This window comes from Aythya fuligula, chromosome 29, assembly GCF_009819795.1.
Source record: "Aythya fuligula isolate bAytFul2 chromosome 29, bAytFul2.pri, whole genome shotgun sequence".
In the NCBI taxonomy this organism is placed as follows: domain Eukaryota; kingdom Metazoa; phylum Chordata; class Aves; order Anseriformes; family Anatidae; genus Aythya; species Aythya fuligula.
The window spans coordinates 1,152,465-1,172,233 of NC_045587.1; the positions used below are offsets into that span (position 1 = coordinate 1,152,465).

The 19,769-nt window shown below is 54.9% G+C and overlaps 1 protein-coding gene across 1 annotated transcript in view; it reads left to right on the forward strand.

The window, feature by feature from the left end:
* Positions 1 to 772: 772 nt before the first annotated feature.
* The window catches only part of HDAC7 (histone deacetylase 7), a 71,019-nt gene continuing 52,022 nt past the window's right edge, over positions 773 to 19,769 (forward strand). The window contains exon 1 of the mRNA XM_032204911.1: positions 773 to 1,071. Coding sequence (XP_032060802.1) covers positions 1,053 to 1,071 — 19 coding nt within the window. The 5' untranslated portion in view covers positions 773 to 1,052. The remainder of the gene's footprint in view (positions 1,072 to 19,769) is intronic.

Below are 19,769 nucleotides of genomic sequence, written 5' to 3' on the forward strand. Positions count from 1 at the left end.
TTAACATTGTAAAATAGCGTTCCTTGTTGGCTGCTGAGCTACCGAGGAAAAAACTGGCACAGTTTGGGGCTGGAAGTTCAGCTCTTGGGACAAACCTGAGGGTTGTTAGGTGAGGAAATGGTGCTTTTTGACCCCAAAAGCTGGCAGCATGGGTCTAAGAAGCGAGCTTAGGTCTGGGCCCGTCCTGAGCCATGCTGCAGGATGTCTGCACAGCTTAATTTCTCTCTGGCCCTCCGTTTCCCACCTGCTGTATCAGATTCACCGTTTCCCTTGGTTTCTCACTCAATGGAGCCGTTTTCCTTTCCATTTGGGATGGGGAGCCCTGGGGCGATGCCACGCACACCGGGACCAGCCCGGCGCAGCGAGTGGAGCCTGGCCGGACAGCACCTGGAGGGGAGGAAACAAAAGGAAGAAGAGCCGAAATCTCTGCTGGTGACACTTTCTCCCAGCCAACAAACAAAAGTTTTATTAGCTAAACCCTCTCAGATGCTGCATTCCAGCTTGGTAACATTTCGGTAACACATTGCAAACGTTTGACTCATAGAAACTTGGAAGGCTGGAGCCGGGGGAGGGGGAAGAGCGTCACATTCCCATTCCCGGGCAGGGTTTGGTGGTTGGATTTTTTTTTTTTTTTTTTTTTTTAAAGAACTGAAACTTCTCTCTGTTTAATGGAAAAAAAAAAAAAGTGTTTGAGCCTGACGGCTTTCGCCGGCTCGCATTGTGTTTTCGGCGAGGGGCTGGGGGAGGAGGGCTCGTGCTGCCAAGGGAGGAACCCGGGGCAGCTGAACTCTTTTCTTCTGCAAGTTTTTTTTTCTCCCTCTGTGTTCCCAGGACAGGGTTGGCTTTCTAGGTTTGATAAAGCATTTCCTTCCATTGTCATTCTATACGGCCTCTGGGCCCTTCGCTCAGTCCCTCCCCTTTCGCCTTCCCCTCTCTTTCTCTCTCTCTCTTCCTGAACTTTAGTGAATCTTGAGATATAAAGAAAGCAGCTGCCTCCCCTAAGCACATCTTGAACAATGAGACCTCATCTCCAAGGGCTTTAACTCCTCTGGATGCAAGGACAAAGCCAGGGTGAGTAGCCTGCCGGTGGCTCTGCCGGTCCCGCGGGGCTCCGGTGGGCGCTCGCGTCCGTCCCCGCTGTGCCGGGGTCTCTCCTGACCTTGAAGGCAAAGAAAAAACAAATCTGATGCCACCAAGAGTGGCCGGGAGCGGGTCTGGTGTCGGGGCTGAAAACCAGCCGATGGGAAGGTGCCAGGGGGAGTCACATCCCCGGGCTGGGACGCTTGGTTTTGGACGCTCGGGCTGCGCGGCGTGGATGCTGCGGACCTTCCTGCAGCTGCCTGCGTCGCTTCTGCTCTCTGCTGTTTGCAAGCTGCTGGGATTTTTCCTCTTTTAAATGGTGAAGCAGGAGATGGGCTGGAGCACCGGGGAGCTGCTCCGTGCGGGGGACCGGTGACGCGCGGCCGCGGGTTGGAGCTGCAGCAGGGCTGGCTGCAGCCTGGTTTTGCCCGAGCGATCTCTTTAGGTTGTTCCCTGCACAAAAAGCAGAGGACGTCTCAGAAGCGACGTGGTTTACGTTTGTTAAGGGAGTTCAGGGCAAGGGATGGGGCTGCTGTCTAGTTTGTAATACGGGTCCCGGTCTCACCCTCCCAGGAAACTGTAGCTGATGCACGGGGGAGATGATGACAGACACCGAGGCCTATTCCAGATAAATCTTTAAGAGCATCCAAGGGATAGCACAGTGCAAAAAAAAAAAAAAAAAAAAAAAAAAGCAAACAAAAACACATGGAAATCCTGCCATCTCCTCCTCCTCCCTCTGGCAAATAGCTAAAATATGTTCATCTCATGAGGCTTGCCCTTCAAGGTGCTTGCTCTCTGGGCTCTAATGTGCACCGATGTGCTCTGTGCTTGCTGCTCGAGCAGCCCCCTCCTTGCTTCTGCCATTATGCAAACTTTTCATCTGCTGTTTTGCTTTCAGTGCCTAGGTGACAATGGGAACAAAGGAGCAGGGTCTGTAACTCCAAAGGATGTCTGAGGTCAAAGCGGCCCCTGTCTCATTTGTATCGGCTCCTCTGTTTGCTGAATAACTCGCCATGCATTCCTTACCTTTATGCACTCAGGGAATTGGGGGGAAATGCAATGTGCAGAATAAACACAGGTGATGCATGTGGGCTGCAGAGCAGCGTGGGATCTCGCAGTGCAATATGGGCTAAGGACAGCAGTGCTGTGTGTGCTGCAGCACATGGGAAATTGTGCACGCTTCAGAGAAGTGTTGCTGTGTTATGGCAAATTTCTTACAGAGGTAACCCTTGGAGCTCGAAAATGCAGAGAGGGAAAATGGGAGCGATGCAGCAGCAGCAGTTTTGGGGAGGGAAGGTGCTGCCAGCAGTTCTGCTGCTTTTCCCTGAAGCCCTCCACTCCTGTTGTGGAATCTGTGTGATGGCAGCGGGGTTAAATGGGGCCCTAAGGGCTTGTTTCTAACTTTAGTCACCCGGTGGCAGCTCCGTGATCTGGGTAACAAAGCGATGCTGCAGTGAGAGCGGCGCTGCTGCTGAGAGGGGCCGGGAGCTGCAGCACCAGTGGCCTTGGTGGGAAGTCCTTAGGGCCTTGCTATCAAAGACCCCATAAAAAGGGGAACGACCACCAGCTTGAGGAGAAGAGAGCTTGCAACTAAATCCAGCCCAGATGCTGCTATCTGTGTCTGAGCACCCCCGCACGGAGGTTTTTTCCCCTTCGTCTCCATCTGTCTCCAGTATCTGCTGTCTGCGCTGAAATATGATTCATAGGAAATAGGATCTTAATCTGGGAAATGCCACTGGGCACCCGAGGTGCTTGGGACCGGGCATGGAAAAGATCAGTCCCTGAAAATCCACGGCGGGCCCCATGCCAGAAGGCCTGAGCCTCAGATAATAAAGCTCCGAGGAGCCTCTTGCAGGTGAGTTTTCCAAATTGCTGCCTGCTGCCCTGGAACAAGGAATGAATGTCTGGGATAACTGCGATTAGGACGGTTTCCAGTGGCTTTCTTGGCCTCCTTCATCCCCTGTACGGGCTCGTCAGGAGGAATCCATCCAAGCGAAGGTGGAGCAGCCCAGCTGGGCGGCTCAGCCTTGGCCGCCTCCGCAGGAGCAGGAGAGGAGGAGGCTCCTCTGGCGACCGCTCAGCCCGGCTGGAAGGGGATATTTGATGCGTGCTCCTAATCTGGAGAAGTTGAATCCTCCTGGTAGGGGCTTTAGAAGCTGCTGATGACTTACACATGGAAGAGAGGGAGAGCAGGGGAGAGACAGCTGATGGAGGGAAAGGGAGATTAACAGGGTAAACCTGGGCATGTGCAAACAGCGTGATTTTAAGTTAGAAAACACTGGAAGGCTGCAGCTGAGACCAGGGAAAGTAGGTCAGATGCTGACTGCTGTATCTATTCTAGGAAACCAGCTCTGGCCAGGATTTGGCCACCGTCCTGGGCAGGCAGGAGGACGTGCCCCACTCCTCCCATGGGACCCAACCTGGTTCCTAGGCAGATAACAGCTCTGACCTCTCGGTGGGTTTTAGGCTCATGGGAGTTGAGTTATTTGGAAAACAGGAATGCTATTGCCACTTGGTGTTGATGCAGGGCATATTTGCAATGGGGGGTTGTGTTTTAGGAAGCAGTGCCTGGAACAGGCAATAGAAACCTCCTGGTACCATTCGTGGTAGTTGAGAAAACCAGGCATGATTTTGGGTCTAATGATCATCGAACAAGGTATGAAAGAACACCTTTATTTCTCATTAAAACAGTACATTTGGGGACTCAGTATCCATCTCAGGTAGCTGTTGAAGTATGGCATGTTCTGATGCTGCAAGCAAGCTGGAGGTTGTCCCGTATGCATATAAACTGTTCAAAACCTGTCTGGAAGTATTCTAGGAGACCTGCAGAAATTGTGGCTTGTGCAAAAATTATCTAGGGAGCCTGTCTAGTGTGTTGTGCAGCAAGTCAGAGTAGGCTAGGTACCTCTTGAGCTTTGCTCTCCTTAAAATTCACATTTCTGGTCCAGTGCAACACCAGATGTTTTCCCTGCATCCCAGAGCAGCTGTGTTTGTGGTGTTTGCTCTTAGATTTTTGCTAAATCCAGCAACTTTGGGCAGCTCTCTGGTGTCTCTGAAAAATGGGCTAGGAGCTGTAGGTAGAAAGGGCTCAGGAAGAGATGCTAGGTCAGATGGTCACAGGCAGGATTGCTTCATTCCAGGGAGGATTAGGGCCAATCGATAAAAGGGGAACTGTCACGCTCACCTTAAATCCCATTGATAAAGAGTTGGGAAAAATTGGGCTTTAAAGCAGAAAAAAAGGGGATGAAAGGAGCATCCCCAGACTTGAACGTGAGCAGATCTCAGGTCTGCAGCTGGAGGAAACCTCCAGAGCTGTCGTTCAACTGCCTGGGACAGGCATTTTTCCAGCAGGAGCTGACATGTGTTAACACAGATGTAGACAAAACCTTCAGATTTAATGGAGCTTGTCAGAGGCACGATTACGTTCCCTTGATTTTTCAGGAGGAGATAAGAACTTTACTGCCACTTCTGCCACCGAAAGTCTTCCCCAGCTCTGTGCCCACAGTCCCCTCCATAGCAGCCTCCAGGAGCTCCTCTGTGTTCTTGGCACTTGCACAATGAGGAAATTGGCCAGCATTTCCATACTAGCAATCAACTTTCCAGGGATGTTGCATGTATTTTCCAGCCAGGGATGGAACAGCATCAGCAACCCTTTTGTCCGCCAGGCCGGGGCTGCAGTTCTGCATTAGGAAGGACCAGACATTGTTTAAAAGGCTCCGACGAGAGCTTTTGGTGCAAGCACCCAGCGAGGCCGTTCCTGCAGCACAGGAGCTCTGTATTCAGGCCACGTCCTGCCTCTTGGCTCTTACACCTTGGCACTGGGACTGCCACCAGCGTTACACCAGCAGGCAACTGGGCACGGGATGGGGGAACTGGTGGGGTGCTGGGGCTGCACCCAGGAGTCCTGCTTGATAAAGCATCTTGGTGTGCTATGGGGAATTGTGGCAAGTTCCCCCCCTTCCTGCATTTATGGCACTGTTGTATGGCCATGTGGTTTTTGGCCACCTCCATGGTGCACTCTTATCAAAATTTCCTTTGGTGTAACTTTGTGCCTGTCGCTGCTCTCCTCAACCAGCACCCAGCCACAGCCTCGTCTCCAGCAGCCTCTCGCCCTTTGTGTCTCTCCTGGACAGACCCAGCCTTGCATTGTGTTGGTGTCGTCAGGAGGATGCACATTAAATACAAATTAACTGGGCGCGGCTGCTTTGTTAGGAAGTCTTCTCCCCAGCACAAATAGAATTAGCGAGCAGGAAACAGGTAAATTTTATATATATATATATATATTTTTCTAACAAACCAGGTGGATGAAGCAAAAAGTCTTGCCTGAGATGCAAGCGTCTAGCAAATTTGTGATGGCTGCACCTGGTGGTTTTAATATCACCAGACAAACTGCTAAACAATAGGTTTGTGTGGTGGCCACACAGGAAGACCCCTGTGGCTGCACGCATTTCCCCCCCCCCTCCTTGAAATTTGCTGCCCTTTGCGGGGCCGGCGGTGGCTCTGGAATTGTTATTCCATCAGCCTGTAGTCGGATCCAGTTTGCTGCTGCCTTGGCATCTTCGGAGTGCAAAATGCACCGAGGAAAAACCCTCTGCGTCCTGCTCTGTGCCGTGTCTGGCAGAGACGAGGGGCTGCAAAACCCATCCCGAGCTTTGCAGCGGAGCGAGTGCGTCGGGAGGAGGTGGTGGAGGGCAGCAGCGTGAAGGAGATGGAGACTGGAAATCCACCAGGTCCTCGTGGTGTTGCTGTGAGCCTGGACCCCTGTCCCTGTGTCCCCCTCTGGTCCCCAGCACGCTCAGATGACGCCGTGGCTCCCCCCGGTCACTGCTCGCCCTCCTTTGTTCCCGAACCATATTTCTCCCCACATCACCGAAGCGCCGTGGAAAAGCTCTGCCTTTTAGACACGACGTCCTGCGGCAGCCCCGGCCTCTTTGTTTCTTTTCTTGTGCGCTCGGTTTCATGCTGGGCGAGCGGTTTTCTTTTTCCAGCCAGGCCGGCTTTGGAGCATCGGACATGTGCAGAATGAGAAATGCTGGAGCCTCAGGGCTCAGCCGGGGCTGGACGGACGGACACCAGGCTGGACAGATGGATGCAGGGCTGGAGGCCGTGTCAGCAAGTATTTGGCCTCACAGGGGAGGAAAGGGCTCTTCTGGGGGAAGGAGCACAAGCCAGAGCACCGCTCAGAAGGGAGCAGAGGCTTTCCAGAGATGGATTTTGACTCGGAAACATCCTGAGGCTTTGGGTTTGAAGCGAAACTATTTCCTCCACCTCTCCGTGCCCGTGCTTGAAATCTGGGAAACGGCACGTGTTCAGCCTTGGTCATTCATTCGGCGAGACCCCAAACCCATAACTCAGTCGCTAAATACCACGGCAGACTCTGCTCCCCCGGCCCAGCCGCTGCCTGAGCGCTGGCGATGCGCGCAGGGACAGGCAGGACCTGGCTGCTGAATCCTGCTGACTTCTCAGATCAGTCTCCTGGCGGTGATTTGTCCAGACAAAAGGTTTTCATCAAGCTGGAAAAACACTGCAAGATCCCTGGGCACTTCACAGCACTCGGCATCCTCCGGCCCCTTTGCTGGAGGTGAAATCCTGAAATGATGAGAGGCTCAAGATCATATTGCTCTGCAACTCCCAGGAATGATTTATAGACCAGGGATTACAAATCCTTCTCTGTTCAGATGTTATAAGAAAGGATCTCTATTCCCATATCCTGAATTAATTATATTTAAGACAAGCAATTTTGCATTAGAACAAAAAAAATCTCTGCAGCAATTGGGGAGGGAAATATTCCTGTATAAGAAACTAAATCTCAAAACAAAATCGAGACAAGCAGACACCAGATGTAGAGACCAAACACAGGGAGCTGGCTGAAAGCCACCCAAAGTCTCAGGAGCTGGCTCCTGGGCAGGGTGAAGGTGCCCAAATTTCCACCCCTCTCCTGGTTTTGTGGTTCCAGCAGCCCCCAGTGCCCAGAGAAGGCACAGAGCTACTGCTGCTGTCCTTGTGCAAGCACTTCTCCAGCTTGTCTTCAGAGAAATGAAGGCAAAGCAGGTTTATTTTTATTATTATTATTATTTTTTAGAGAAGTTGGGATCCTGCCTCAGCCGCAGCACCGGACGCTGCGGATGCGCGGGGCTGGGACCAGGCACAGCTTCACCAAACCCCGGCACCGGGGACGTCACCGGAGGTCACCTCTGTCCCTTCCCTGCTCCTGGGATGGCCGCAGCCACCCGGGGCCATGGCCAGGAGGTCACCAAATCCCCGCTGCCTCCTGCACATGCAGTGCCAGGAGCGTCACCGCGCGGGGCAGAGGATGAGGGCCTTTTTCAAGGTTACAAGCTTCTTATTTTTGGACGCTTTCCCCCCCCCCCACCCCTGGAGCTGACCCAGGCTGCGAGCTGCTGAAGTTTTTTAGGCCCTTTGTTTGTTTAATTGAAGCGCTGTTTGTTTTTGATCACAGGCATTAGATAGGCACTTCCTCTGCAGGCAGGAAGCAGTGATTTCCTGTTAATTCGCCGGCCAACTCTCACTGCGCAGGAAACCTCGCTCTGCTGAGTGTTCACTTTTCGTGCAGCGTTTTTGGAAGGGCTCTCGTGTTGTTGTTTTGTTTTCTCTTCCCCCTCGCCCCCGTCCACGAGCGGGGCCGGTGCTGTTGGGTCTCCGTAGGAAGGATGTGAGGGGCCAGCCCTGAGCCAACGCGCCCGGGGCTGCGCGCGCCGGGTGGTGCCGTTTGCCCGAGGTGTTCCCATTTTGGCTGCTGCAAGGTCCAAAATGCAGGAAAGACGGTGTCACAGCACTGCCTTCACGCCCCTGCCGAGCCTCCTGCTGCTCGCCCTGCTTGGTTTTGAGGGTATTTGATGACAGCTTTGTGCTCCTATGGACAGCACGAGCCGACCTCCCCCTGCCTTTTGGCCCCGCTCGGTGTCCGAGCACCCGACTCCCCTCCGAGTGCTGTTTTGTCCGTGTGGCATGGGTTTTTCAGGATGCTATTTGCTATGGAGGAGGGTGTTTTTGTAACAAAACCACTGGCTGTCATGTGAAGAGTTAAAGCAGAGAGCTGGATCAAACCCAGGGGGGTTTGCAGGCTCCTTTGCTTGCTGGGCTAAAGGGATTTTTACGCAGGGCAGTGCTCAGAAGATGAAGCAGGTGAATTTTATTACCAAGTGCCAGTTAAATCAGTGGGAGAGAGCTGCTCTTGGTGTCTCCACTGTGATGTGTGCACCTCAGCAGCTTTGTGAGCACCAGCAGCTTGTTGCTCAACGTTGCTCATTCCCTCCTCGGCTACAGCTGCGTGCCCAGCTCAGTCCCACAGAGCGTCGGGGCTGGGGTTAGATCTGGTGCTTCACACCTAGAGAAGTGTTTTTGAGGGAGAAAAGAGGTTATTAGGCTTTTCTGCTCTACCAGAGACAGGTGGAGCAGGGGTTCCTTGGCAGCTCAGTGCACAGGGTGGTATTTTACCCTGTGTTTTTGTCCTGGTGGCATCTATCGGGGCGCTAACCCAGCCAGAAAAGCTGGAAAAAAAAAGCCCTGGAGGGGGAAGCAACCTGGAGTTTTTAAGCCGGTGCCCAGGGTGAAGGCAGAAAGCCTGCCCGAGGCTCCAAGCAGAGTAGAGGCGGATGTTTTCCACCACTAAACCCAAGGAAAAAGTGGCTCCAAGGGGTTCCTGTGGAGTCGAGGGTGATCAAATGCCTCCCAGCTGAGCTTCTGTTGCCTTTGGAGGGGCTGGGACGTGCAGCGAGAAGAGCAAAAGAGCTTCAGGCGTGCTGGCCCCAGAAGCCAGCCAGCAGTTTTCCTAAAGCCATTAAAAACCATCCTGGAATCAACAATTACCAAAGGCCTCGCAGACTTTGTGGGGGCTTTGGAAAGGAAACATCAGGTGTTGTCCTGCGGTGGGGATGGGATGCTGCTGGTAAAGGCAGCCTTTGTTCAGGCAGGAATTACAACCAGACTCTTCTCTCCCACACCGTGCAGGAGAGGAGGTGTTTCCCCGAGGGAAAGCTGCGAGCTTTACCCTGGGATCCTCCAAAACCAGGCTGGAGAAAGCACACCGTGTCCTGCCCCGGCCACAGGGACAGCCCGGATGCGCTCCCTCCATGGCGCTGAGCGTGCAATGCTCCTCTGGAGACCTGAAGCTGCCAGCAGCTTTGCCAGCTCCAGCTTTCCTGCCTGCTTCATGTGGTGTCCCTGCTGTAGTGCAAGCCCATCTCCACCCCAAGAGTTTTTTTTTCCCATTTGTTTGGCCCCGTGCATGCTGCCCAGCCCCGCAGCAAGTGGCGGTGGCGAGCAGGTTCAGCAGCACACTCATCTGGGGATGTGCTGGAAAATTAAAAAAAAAAAAAATTGGAGCCTTTTGGTTTTGCATACCCCATCCGGGGGCACGGGCATGGAAAGTGCCGGCGTGACACATCAGCGCTCTTGTTTTGGTCGCACTTTGCTCGATAACTTGCCAATGCCACAGTCAAATCACCCCGGTAAACAAGAGCACGAGCCAGCTCAGACCCAGAGCCGCGGCTGGCGCCGACACCTTCCCGAGCCCCGGGGGAGCTGCAGGCTCCCTCCTTGCAGTGGGTGTCGGAGGGTTAAAAATAGCCTCCAGATTTCGGTTAGTAAATGCGGAGGCAGGGAGCAGAGCGCTGTTTATCAATGCCAGGGTTTCCCCTGAGACGCTGAAATGAGTCAGATAAGAGATGGGCACAGCCGTGCACCCGCCGGGTCCTGGGGAGCTCTGTGCCGAGGTCCCTGGGGACGTGTGGTTTGGCTCGGGCTCCCAGCAGATCGGGGGGCTTTGCAGCATCCTGCCCTTGGACCCTTTGGAAAACCTCGAGCTCTGCCATCAATCTGCCAAGCCTCGGCTGCGGCAGAGTGATTTGCTAACCTGGCGCGATTCCTAGCTGGGTTTTGAGCTCACGCAGAGGGGTGGCAGGGCAGGGACGAGTATTTGGGATGGCACGGGTGTCCCAAAGGGACCCACAGATGGCTGCCAGGTGCCAGCCTCTGCTGAAGTTTCTGGCGCTGGTGAGGCTGGGTGAAGACCGACCTCCTGGGACACATCTGCAGGCGTTGCTCCAACCTTTTCAGCGCGTGCAATAAAATTGCTTCTGCTGTGGAGGTCGTGCAAGCCGAGCCCTGTAGTGCCAGGATCTTAGAGAAGCCCAGGGGAGGATTTCACTGTCCGTGATGTTGCATTGCTGACGCTCGAGACCCTTCCAGCAGCTGCAGCGAGGAGAGCTCCGTCCCTGGGAGCAGCACGGTGCCATCGCTGCTGCTTGCTGGAAGGGAAACAGAGGGTTGAGGGCATGGTGTGGTGGGGAGGGCTGCCCAGCGAGGCTCCTCTTTGGCCCCACTGAAAATTAGGACAGGCATTTGCCTTGGCAGATGCCTCGGCTCAGCCCCACAGGGAGGGAGGATGGGGCTGAAACCATCCCCCATTTCCAGCCTGTCCCCACATCCCCCCCAGCATCCCATCCCTGCACACCCCCGGTAATACATCTGCACATGAGGATGCTGCCGGGACTCGGGAACCCTTTTCCCAGGATGAAAGCATTTTGGAGGAGGGATGGAGCCGGACCCCGTGCCAGCAGCCCCCCAGGGTGCAGGATCTGGGCCGTGCCCGGGCTGGGCTGGGGGCTGAGTTAATCGAGGGCATTTTTTCACAGCCGATGCCTCGCTCGTGGAAGCGGCGGCGGCTTCCTGTTTGACTCACACCTGACAGCCCTGCTGAATAAGTCGGGGCCTCTCGCGCTTGCAGCAACTGAATGGGGCTGTTTACAATTAGAGAACATGGGATTCCCAGAAAGAGGCTCAGACCGGACATCCTGAAGCGAAATACCCCAGGCGTCACCGGCTAAAAATAACCGTAGCAGAACAGTCACCAAACAACCAGCGTGCTAGCACCGGCCCTGGAGCAGGGCTCTCACGTATCCCATGGCACTGGGGGGGGGCACCGAAACCTTTCCTGTCCTCCCCTCTCAGTTTTTCTGGCGTAACGTGGTGCTCCTGAGTGGCTGCGGTGATTTCTCTTTGTTTGTGGATGGAGGGATATAAATACGGCACGGTTTGGCCAGCAGGGGCTGGTGGGAAGCAGCTCAGTGCGCCGATGAGCTGGGGGAGCGCACAGGACCCCCCATTTTCGGATGCAGGGATGCTGCTCCGTGTTCCCAAGCTGGGTCCTGCTGTGCTCTCCCACTTACACCCCCCGAGAAAACCAGTGCCCCACCATTTCCAGTCCATCTCCAGGTCAGGAAGATGCTGAGGGAGGGGGTCCCCAAACGGGGACACGGCGCTGGTGGCACCAACCTCGCTGCGAGCACCGAGAGGAGCCCGAGGGCTCAGCCCAGCAGCCGGGCAGTCCGGTCAGCCTCTCCCTAACAGAGATTTCAGAAGAGACAAGCTCCGTTAAAAGGCACTTACGCAACCGGTTGCTATTAGAGGAAGTTTCTCTGTAACCCCAGGCAGTTAGTGGTTGATTTATGTCCTACAGCTTTAGATTTTACAAGTTGCAGGGGAGTTGCATAAGAAGAAAATTTGACCTTATACTTCTTACAAGCTTTTTTTTTTTTTTTTTTTTTTTTTTTTTTTTCTCTTCTCTGCTCAGGGACATCTTTCATCCGCCTCTCACGTGCCTGGTATTTTGGCGAGGAGAGAGGAGGAAAATTGTACAGCTCAGCTCATCCTATGTGCGTGTGGACGTGTCTGTGCCAGCCGCGTGCTGGCGGTGCCGGTGGCAGACGGGGGTCCGGAGCTCGTCCTCCCAGGGCAGCTGGCTCTTGGACTTGTGGCTTTCACTATTGCGATGTCAAAGAGTGAATCCCCTAGTTCTGGGAGACTGGATTTGGCTCTTCCTGAGCTTTATCCTACGGGCTCGTGCCTTTTCCTGGTTAATTTTATTCCCCCCACCCAAAATCCCGGAGGCTGCGTTGTGTGGCGGTGCAGCAGGGCGGACAGCAGGGCTGGAGCTTGGGGGGGACCAGGACTGCAGCTTGGACACTTTGCAGCTTTTTTGATCCCATCCTACAGGATCAGGGGGAATCCCACAGGGTCGGGGCTCCTGGTGGCTGGGGGAAGCTGGAGGCTTTCACTGCAGCCGATTCACTGGGTTTGCTGCCCTAAAGGGAGCGTAAACTGGGGCCGTTTCCTGCTTTTTCTGCAGCAGGAAAATAACCCTTTCCCCCCTTAATGTTTAGCTCAATTCCTGAGTTATTCATGCCTTTCCTTCAAGCATTACGGAGACGTGGCAGGGCATTAAACCTCTCTGCGGGGTCTGGGAGCTCTCTGGCACCCAGAACAGGTAAATTGGATGCTACCCACGGTGGCTGGAGGGAATTCCCCTCGGTCAGGCTGGACACAGCCCTTGGGGATTTCCTTGTGGGGTGCAGCACGGTCCCCTCTGGCATTTCCCCTGCAGCAGGCACGGTGGATGCCGTGCGTGCCCTCGATTGCTTCTGCTCCTGACGTGCAGCAGCAGGGAACACGCCGTGTGGGGGTTGCTGAGGACGATTTGGGACTTTTTAACTCCACGGAGATGCGGTAGATGGATCCCCAGGGATCGTTTCCAGTCCCATGGCCCGTCCCAGGTGACTGCTGTCACTTCATGGGGCTGAATTCGTGTCAAGGCAGCGGAGGCAGGCAGAAGTCTTCTGCCTCATGGAAACTTCACTCGGGCTCTCTCCTCATTTGCCATTTGCCTGTCTCCTAAAATAGCAGTTGCTTAAACGAAAAGCACACATTAGTGACTTGTGAACAGAAGGACAATTACAGGGAGGAAAAACTAATTTCCCCCAGCGTCGTGGGGGAAAGACACTGCTGCATTGTCTGAGTCCTTCCCAGCAGAATAACCGGTCCAGGTTCTCTGCCCCCGGCTATTTTTGATGGCGAGAGTTTGTGAACTCTCTTGTTCTCGGCCTCCTCGGAGTCCCACCGCGGGCTGCCTCCCTGCCGAAACCTCCCGGCCTCCCCGTCGACGTGCAAAAAGCTTCGTTTGCTCGGGGGCCGACCCGGCTCCTCCATCTGCTCTCGAGCAGCTCAGGAGCGGAGCCGCGCGCTGGCAGGGGCGCCGGTGGAAGCAGCCAGCTCTGAGTAAATATTGCTGGAGGGACAGGCTGCCAAGCACGGGGAAGACAATATCGGTGCTCCGAGATGCTGAGCGAGGAGCTGGGGCCGTTCCTGCTTTTGTTGCAGGCTCCCCGGGTGCTCCCTGTGCTCGCCCTGCTTGCAGAAGCGGCGGCTCCTTCGCTTTTCTCTGCCCCGGGAATTGGGACCGGCCCTTCGTTCGCGTGGGTGTCCGCTGCCATTTGGAAATCTCAGCTTTGGGTTGGTAATTCTCAAAGGGAGGGACTTTTCCCTTCCTGGGCGAGTGTGGGTGGCTCCAAAGCTGCTCCAATTTTAGTATTTTTGCACCACCCGGCAGCTATAAAACCGGGCATCCTGCTGCATCTGCTCCCGGGATATTCACCGCCCGGGAATCCCCGGGTGACCAATTATGCCAGTGGGAACGTTCATGGAAACAGGCCGTTTTCAGCGAGGGCTCAAAGCGTTTTCAAAAGGTTGGTAGAGTCCCAAGAGCTCCTGGCAGCTTCACTTTATTTTGAAACCGGTTGGCCCCCAGCTGGGTGTGAGAGTAAAATGAAAGGATGCGAGATAAACCCACTTGTGCGAGAGAGTGAGCCTCTGCCCGAGGCAGCGCAGCATCAGAGGTCGTCATTCTGAAACCGAGCATGGAAACTGCACTGAGAAGAAAGCTAGAGAGCAGGGCTCGGGCTCCTCGCCACACACGGTGCAGACCACACTAAAGAGCTGCTCTGCTTGGGGACTGTCACATGCACTGGGGTGAAAGAGAGACAAACCCAAAGGGCAGCAGGCAGCTCTCCGCTCGGGCCGGGCAGATGAGCGCCGACAACAAAGGTACTCTCGTCCAACCCATCTTCTCTGCTTAAACGCGTCTCCGGGCTTTCTTTATCCTCTGCTCTTTGCTGAACGTCTCCCGTGTTCCTCTGGCTGCCGTCATCGCTGCGAGCGGGGTTTCAGCCGTGCCCCGACCTAGGGAGGAGGCGTGGAGGTGGAGGGCAAAGGATGGTGAGGCACGGAGGAGAAGAGGCTCCAGGCGGTTTTTAAAGCCTGCGTTTGCGCCGTGCTTACTGCCGAGCAAGCTGCCAGCATGCCCAAGAGCTTGGGGAGCATTTATCGGGAAACACGGTCGGTCTGTGCCCCGCTGTAGCTCCGGCACCGGGTGACCTGCACCCTACCCGTTTCTTCGCCCTGCTCCTGCACATCCTCCCCAGGAACACGCAGGGAGTGAGGGATTTCTTGTCCAGCCGACCCGTTTTGGTGTAGTGCGTGCTGTGCTATGACCACCCTCGCTCAGATGTCCCCAGGTCCCCTCCATCGCCGCTGTCGGTGCTGTGAGCAGCCGGGGGATGCTCTGGCAGGCGAGCTGTAGCAGGGTGCTTCACCCAGAGGATTTCCTGGGTCCCTGCAGGCAGGAGGGGAGTGCAGGCAGAGCAGGCAGCTCTTGCTCACGTTCAGCGTATGCAGGGCAGTTTCTCACCGTGTAACCCCATAAAATCTCCTAGCAGGTGGGGGACGACTCCCTTCTTTTACGCAGCAAAGGCTGCACTGCTTTGGGTTTGAGCTTTTCCCTTTGCCTCGTATCCTAGCGAGGTAAAACGGAGCGTGGGCTCTCGTGGGACACCAGCGCTCCCCACTTTCCAGGCCAGATGCTCACTTTCAGGTCTTCACCTTCAAAGCACGAAGCTCTCCTTGCTGCTCCTCGAGACCCCCTTGTCTGCGCAGCACCGTGGTGCTGTGTGATCCACGGCACGGGTGGCTTTATCCGACGTGGGTTCTCCGGACAATATCTTTGTGCTGTTAAACCGTGAGGATACCCAACGTCCACAGCATTTCCTTACATCACATCTGCCTCCACCTCGCAGAGCCCTGGACCAAGGGGCTGGAGCCAGGAGGTGGGGAGCATCCCCCCTTTTTTCTCCATCCCAAGGCAGCGCAGCTCCCCTCTCTTCTCACACCACCACCCCCCCCCCTGCCCTCTTTTTTGTGAAAAGTTTGGGAAATCACATCAAGATAGAAAAGCACATGTCATGACACCATGGTTAGAAGGAGGGAAGCTGTGATGGAAGAACTTCTTGAGGTTCGTCCTACCTCAAAAGTGCTGAAACTGGTGTAACGTTCCCACAGCCCAGCCTGGGAATTTCCAACTAAAAACAACTTGTTTGATTTCCCTGGGCTGTTGAAAGCTCTGAGCACATGCTCAGGGTGCTCTAGAGGTTTCAAGAAGCACAGCACAAGTTGGGAGAAGTGCTACTTTTAACGTATCGTGACCCTTAAAGCTAAATCTCATGATCTAAGTGCATCTGATGTGGCTTTTGGATGGTTGGCCTTAGCACAGCAGGGGTGTTTCAAGCGCCACATCTCTTGGTTTTGTTGGGGATAGTGAGGAGGGAAGGAGAGGGAGAGGACCCATCAGCAAGGAAAACGGAGCCCTACACGTGATGGGAGGTCTTTGGGAAGCAGGGAAGAAAGTGAAGGAACGTTAGAGACATCATAAAGAAGGAGAGTTTTCAGTCTCAGGGTTCCTACAGCTCCTCCCAAGCCAAGGAAACTCCTTCAGGGCCATTCTCTGCAGCTGGTCGTGTTTGTGCAAATTGGAGTTGATTAGAGTCACTTGGCCAGGAGCTGATGAAATAGCTGCAGCAGGTCCTCTCCTCTCAGATGTGCTCCTTCCTCTGCTAATTTTCTCTTGCTTTGTTAATGCTTCACCGAGAACGGGCTCTGGTTTGGGGCTGGTTTTTCTCCCTGCATACAGCAGCGAGGCCAAGTGAGGAGAGCAGCAGAGATGCTCATGAGCAAGTGTTGCCCTGATCCAAGAAGACCGCAGGTTTTAAGGAAAGCTGCAAGAAAAAATGAGTGGAAGGTAACTGCTTAGAAGTCTGAGCATCAGTGATGCTGCCCTCAGAGGGAGGAAAACTGCAAAAAAAACAGAATTTACATACTCCTCGTGCTGAAGAGGTTTAATGTGCAGAGGCAGAGCAATGTGTGGAGGCTGGGCTGTTGTTTTTAATGTTATTTAGGCCGTTTTGCTCGTAAAAGCAGAGCGAGGAAGCAAAGCGGCTAAAATTTATGCTGCACAAACTGGGTTGTTTTTATCACGGGTGCTTGTGAGCTCTTTACTGAAAACCTGGGAGATTTCTACTGCTGGGGTGAAAAGAAGGGAAGGGCTGGCTGCTTCTTGATGGCCTGAAACCCCTGTGGGGCAGAGAAAGCTGCTCTGGGGCTGAGAATTGACTTAGAGCTGGTGTTAGGCAAAAAAAAAAAAAAAAAAAAGAAAAGAAAACATGAAAAGACACAGATGTGAGAAATGTGAGCTCCTCTGGTGGCAGTTTTGGAACTTTATGCACAGCCTGTGTTCACCTCGTCTTCCTCTGCGTTTCCTGGGAAATAATGACATGATGCTGGGGGGTGAATTGTGCTGCCTGCCCAGAAAAAGCATCCAGCTCCTCGCCCTGCAGTCGCAGGCAGAGCCAAACCTCTGTAGCAATGACAGAGGATGAGCCACGTCTTGTTAGGAGTCAGGGGGTGCTTTTTATACCCAAACAGGATGGCTCCCAACAGATTACTTTGAATCTGAAGTGTGAGTAATCGCGCAGTCATGGGGATGGTGAGGTTACAATTGTTAAGAGGAAGCCTTGAAAATTGTCAAGTGTCGCGTTCAAAGCTCACACGAGGGCAGAACCCATGTAACAGGGACCACAATGTGCCGAAACGTTGCTCAATGAAACCTCAAACGAGACTGCTTCATTGTATGAGCCCTGGTTTTTAAAAATAGCTCTGCTGAAAGCGTTCGAGTCCATGGCGAGCGACTGCAGCAGAGGAAGGTGGGAGAGAAAACCCGTGCAGAGCGTTTTGGATGGGGCAGGGTCTTTTTCTTCTTGCTTTTGGGAGAGGTGAAAGAAACCTTCAGCTCTCGGCGAGAGGAGGTGGAGGGGAAAGGGACCCTGAGTCAAAGCTGAAGAGGCCACCGAGGGCTGGCAGCGGGTTGCGACCCGGCACCGCTGCCCAGGTTGGGACCTCCTGGTGCCCTTCCACCATTGTGATGTCCCATAAGGGAACAACAGCCCTGGAAAGGGTTGGTGTGAATGCTGAGGAGCTTTTTTAGGGGATCCAGCTGATGTCTGTCCCCAGGAGAACTCGTAGCCATCTGGCTGTGATGCCTCTCCCGCAGCATCCTTCCTCTGAACTTACCCCCCCCTCCCTCGTTAGATAAAACCCATCGGAGTTATTCGCTCCATCTCAAAGATGCCATCAACCGCAATCAAAGCCACGGCTTAGCCAGCAAAGCGTTAAAGTCTCTCCCGGAAACTCTCCGAGAGAGGAAGGGAGCTGGCCAGAGGCAGCCTTGGGCCCCTGCCAGCCGCTGCTGCGCAGCCTGGGCCGTCCCCTGGCCACCTCCCTGCCAGCCCCAGCCGGGGACATGCACGTCATGGGTTGTCCCCTCGCTTTTTTGGGGCATAAATGGTGCTGGGGGGCTCGTTTGGATATCCCCTGCTGGCATCTGTCTCTGTCCTACCCCTGTCCTCCGGGGGTTTTTGGCAGCGCCCGCGGAGCACTTGGTGTCGCCGCACCCAGCGGTCACAGCGGGGCCTTGGGGGGGGGTCTGGGGGGGACATTGCTGGGAAGAGCAACCACCAGAAGCACTCAGTGGGGCGGTGGATGTGGGCAGTGGTGTGGGGAAGTCTGAAAATGCTGCCTGTGGCACAGAGCAGTGGGTATTTCCCTCTCGTCTCCTCCAAACCCCAGAGATGAGCCTGCCACTGGCCAGTGCCTGGGCTCCCCAAGGCTGCCTCCCCTCTCCGACCGAGGCTGGCCCATGGCCCGGTCCAGGAGGAAGCCCAGGCTTTGGGAGATGTCCCCATGCTCAGGGGTTTTGCATTTGCACCGCTTTCTGCTGATTCTAGAAGCTGCTTGGAGCTGGGGATGGGCTCAGTGGGTGCTGGGGAGCTCATTGGCAATGAGACGGATGCAGGAGCATCATTTGGGGGGGCTGCAGATGCTGAAAAAGCAGATGCCCTCCCTCCCATCCAGGTCAGCACATCAGGGATGCCCTCTTGGTGCTGCTCATCCCGGGAGCAAGGTGACAGCATCACCCTGGGGACGTGGATGGGAGGAGAACAGAGGATGGAGAAGCACCGAGGAGCAGCCTCTGTGGACCAGAGGTGCTGGATTTGAGCCTGGGGGGGGGGTCCAGGTACGTGGTGGGTCCCTGATTGCTGGGGGCTGCTCTCCTCTGGCTGTCTCCATCGCAAGGGTGAGTTAAACTCGCCCAGCCTTTGGGTGAGTTACGAGCAGAAGCCACCGGGACTGGCCTCTTCCTGAGGATGGCCTGATTGTGGGTAGGATGTGGCTGCTCGGCAGCCTTTGGGTGCATCCTTGCCCAGGGGTTTTAGGCAGCTGCGTCCCCACAACTCTTTTGTATTCGCCTTTTTGGTCGTCTTCTGCTCTTCGAGTGTTGCGCAGTTGTCGGAGGCCAGCTTGGGTTCCTCTGCGGCTTTCAGAAGCGCTGAAACCCCACACCTCCTGTTTGGGGAACGGTGCTGAGCTCAAAGAGCGAGCAGTGACCCCAAAAACACAGCGCTCGCCTCAGTGGCCGTATTCAGAAATGCGAGTCCAGCAGCTCTGTCGGACTTGTCCGTGACAAATTTTGCTGTCAGACCTTTGGGGACAGTCGAGGGGGAGAAGAGGAGGGGGGAGCTGGTGCCCAAAGCGACCTCCCTTGGGTAAAACAACCACTGGGGTACCCGGGTGTCAGGAGCCCCTTTTTTTTTTGCCTCCATGGATTACCCCGGATCAGACTCTTTTCTTCTTCTTCTCTGCCATGAGCACTGGATATTTCTGAGCCGTCTGCAGGGATGGCTGCACATGTGTCTGGGTCCACCTGGTGGCACTGTGTCTGCCCCAAGTGCTGCAGGTGAGGCCTGACCTGCTTTGGGAAGACGCTTCGGGATCCTCAGAGGAGGTTGGTGCAGGTGCCAGTGATGCCCTGGGTCCCTGCACTGCACGGCTGATCCCATAGCTGGCTTTGTCTCAAGCAGGAGGCCCCTAGCTGCTGCTTCCATCCCAAATTTTTTGGTGATCCCTCAACAACCCTCTGGTTTTCCAAGTCCTGTGTGACAGGAGACCTTCTACCCTCCACCTCTCCACGGCACTTGCCTCTCATGCAGGACATCCGTGCCCTGTTCTCCTTTTCTCTCACCTGGGACTCATCGGGGTGCTGAGCTCCTCGCATTCTCAGCAAGCTCCAGGCATGACCTAACCCTTTCCACGTCGCCCGTCTGCGCTGCCGACACGTTCGCCGGTGAATCGGCACCAAGGAGCCGAGCGTCGCCTCCAGCCTCAGCCGGCGGGCTGGGAGCTGAGATCATAGCTTGCTGGGTGGAAAGATTTACTAGCACGGTCATTCCTGGTGTGTTTTCTGAGCCTTTTTGAAAGGGGAAGAAAAAAATCCACCTTCCCCTGCAGACCCGCCTCGTCTGGTGCTGTGGCTGCTTTGCTGAGTCTGGGGATGGCTCAGTGGCCGTCCAGGTAGACCATGGCCAGGGTTGAGGACACGGTGGTTGCCATCACAAAGCTCCAAAACAGATCGGCCCTTCCAGTCCGAAGAACCCCCCGGTGTTCCCCGT